Here is a 2713-nt window from a genome sequence, read left to right as displayed (position 1 = left end):
TTTTAAATATTTTAATGTTTTTTTTTAAATATTTGACATGAAACTTTTTTTATGATTTATAAAAAAAAATATATATATAGTTCATATTTATTAAAAAATTTATGCCTAATATTTACTGCTGAAAGTTTCTGACACTGATCTGGACCACACTGGTATTAAATCATTCTTGGATATATTCTGTTCTCCAAAGAGCTGTCGAGTTGCTTCAGGCATCCCCTCACACAGATAAGCTCAGCTTTGCTCTGAGGGGTTATGGACGTGCACTCAGGTAAAACTCACTTCGTACAACTATGCCATCAGTCATTTCATCTATAGCAATGCTATTAGATTTATTAGTGCGAAATAATGTTTTTTTCTTATGTTGCTCTCAGTGATGATGGACAGTGGGAAGAAGCAGTGCATATTTATTCCTCGACACCACTAGAGGAGCTGCATGATCTCATTGGGCTGGCGCTTGCCTATTTCAGAATCGGTCGCATGCCAGAAAGTGTTCAGGGTGAGCAATCATTGCCATTTCGCGATTGTTGACTGTTACAATCAGTGCCTTCTGAAAGTACTCAAGCTTGTGAGTGTGTATGTTTCTGAGGGTGTTTGTGTGCCTATTTCCAGCCTATGAGAAAGCCCTCGCAGTTGCCTCTAGTGAGAAGGAAAAGGCCTGTATACTCACTGCACTGGCCCTGATACAGCACAGGCTGGGCAACATTGATCATGCCAAAACTCTTCTCTTCAAGTGGTAACATAATGACTCAACTGTCTCAGAGCAACACGTTTTCTGCTTTAGCCATCAAAAGCAAAGCCTTTCTCCTCTTGTTTATGTTTGTGTGTGTGTAGCTCCATGCTGAAAGAGCCTGTCTCAGAGAGTCTGCAGTGTCTGTGTTCTCTGGGTTTGGTTCATGGGGATGTGACCCTAGCAAGTGCTACGCTTACTGAGCTGCTAAAACTGGGGGAACGTGTAGGAGGCGCTGTGGAGGAGCACTGTCTGCTCACTTGCACCCTGCTGGCCCTGCAGGGCAACTATAGTGGCGTACACAGGGAGGCTGCTAGGGCTATACACAGGTAATTTATAATATTTAGAGATACGGTGTCTCCTAATTTGATACAACGTGATAAAACAACAAGAATCTATTTCTTTTGCTTAATCTGAGTTTTTGTTTTAACAAAATGCAACAAACAATACTATAAATTATCATTGTCCAAAAATCTTTCTTCACATATCTATTATATAGTATATTAGTATTTTAAAGCAAAAGTACATATTATATTAAGTACGATTCATTTTAAGATATCAGATATGTCTGATTACCTGTAATTTTGTTGCATAGCATCTTTCATCATGATTCCCTCCTGAAAAATAAGGGAATTATATTACTGTCTTTATATTATTAAATTAATACTTTCATACATCAAAGGACACATTAAATTTATCAAAAGTGAACTTCCTGTTCATGAAAGAATCGTGAAAAATGTAGCATGGTTTATAAAAAATAAAAATAAAAAATGAAGCAGCGAAACTTTTCAATATTGACAATAATAATAAATGTTTCTTGAGCAGCTAATCAGCCATACTAAAATGATTTGGAATGACTGCTGAATATTGAGCTTTGGTATCGCAGGAATAAATTACATTTTAAGATATATGTAAATAGAAAAAAGTTATTTTAAATTGTAATAGTATTTCACAATATTACTGTTTTTACTGTATTTTTGACCAAATAAATGCAGCCTTAGTGAGCATAAGAGACTTATTTAAAAAACATTACAAATCTTACTGACACCAACATTTATATTATATTATATTATATTATAAAATGGCTAGTTGTTGCAGAAAAATAGCTTGGAGCCAGATTGAGATCAAAATAGACTTTTAGTTGTTGCTGATCAGCTGAAGCCCGGACTCTTCACTTATTGAATATTCGTTATGTCTTGTTGAGTAGGGAATTGAGGACTTTAATTAAATTAAATGCTTCTCTTTATTCCTTTAGACCTTTCAATGTCCAGAGGGCGTTGCTGTACAGTGGAGTGAATCAACTGGCCTCAGGCCGGCACTCTGGTGAGGACAAAAGACGCAACGCTCTGAAAACAATCCAGAGAGCTGTGCTGCTGTGCCCAGGTAAACTGAGTAACAATCAGACACTCTGGATCAGTTCTGAAGTTAGCTGCTAAACAAGTTACTAACTCGACGATTTGAACGATTCAAAAACAGACTTTCCAAGACCCATATCTCATAATTCCCTAACACAGACTAATAGCAGACTTCCAGACCAAGACTAGACCCTTTGAGGCCCAGGACACTGACCAAGATCTCGTTCCAGGAAGTCAGTTCTCTTAGTAAAATGACATACTGTAATAGTGACCTTAAAGTGTGGGACCCTTGAAATATACAAACCAGAATTTATGCCAGTTGTAATGAGTTTTGGCTTCTTGTTCAGGAAGGTTATTAATGCAGTTTTGGACAGAACACAGTCAACTATAACCCTAAAACAATTAAAAAATATTAAATTTGGATAGTAAGAACCTTGCATTAAACGTGTCAGCAGGAGTATGTGCCAAGTGTAATGCAGAGAGGCCTATGTGAAATTTTGAGATGAGAGAGGAGACGCTGAGACATCGATATATCAGTCAAGTCAAGTCAAGTCAAGTCACCTTTATTTATATAGCGCTTTTAACAATACAGATTGTGTCAAAGCAACTGAACAGCATTAATTAGGAAAAT

The 2713-nt window shown here is 36.7% G+C and overlaps 1 protein-coding gene across 1 annotated transcript in view; it reads left to right on the top strand.

Annotated features, from left to right (window-relative positions):
- The window catches only part of LOC107699677 (tetratricopeptide repeat protein 37-like), a 22051-nt gene that overhangs the window by 10734 nt on the left and 8604 nt on the right, over nt 1-2713 (top strand). Inside the window, exons 27-31 of the mRNA XM_016501012.1 lie at nt 191-268; nt 372-496; nt 610-733; nt 832-1056; nt 1983-2110. Coding sequence (XP_016356498.1) covers nt 191-268; nt 372-496; nt 610-733; nt 832-1056; nt 1983-2110 — 680 coding nt within the window. The remainder of the gene's footprint in view (nt 1-190; nt 269-371; nt 497-609; nt 734-831; nt 1057-1982; nt 2111-2713) is intronic.

The sequence above is a fragment of the Sinocyclocheilus anshuiensis genome, unplaced genomic scaffold, assembly GCF_001515605.1.
Source record: "Sinocyclocheilus anshuiensis isolate Anshui unplaced genomic scaffold, SAMN03320099.WGS_v1.1 scaffold278, whole genome shotgun sequence".
NCBI classification, from domain to species: domain Eukaryota; kingdom Metazoa; phylum Chordata; class Actinopteri; order Cypriniformes; family Cyprinidae; genus Sinocyclocheilus; species Sinocyclocheilus anshuiensis.
This window is presented reverse-complemented; position numbering and strand designations above follow the sequence as displayed.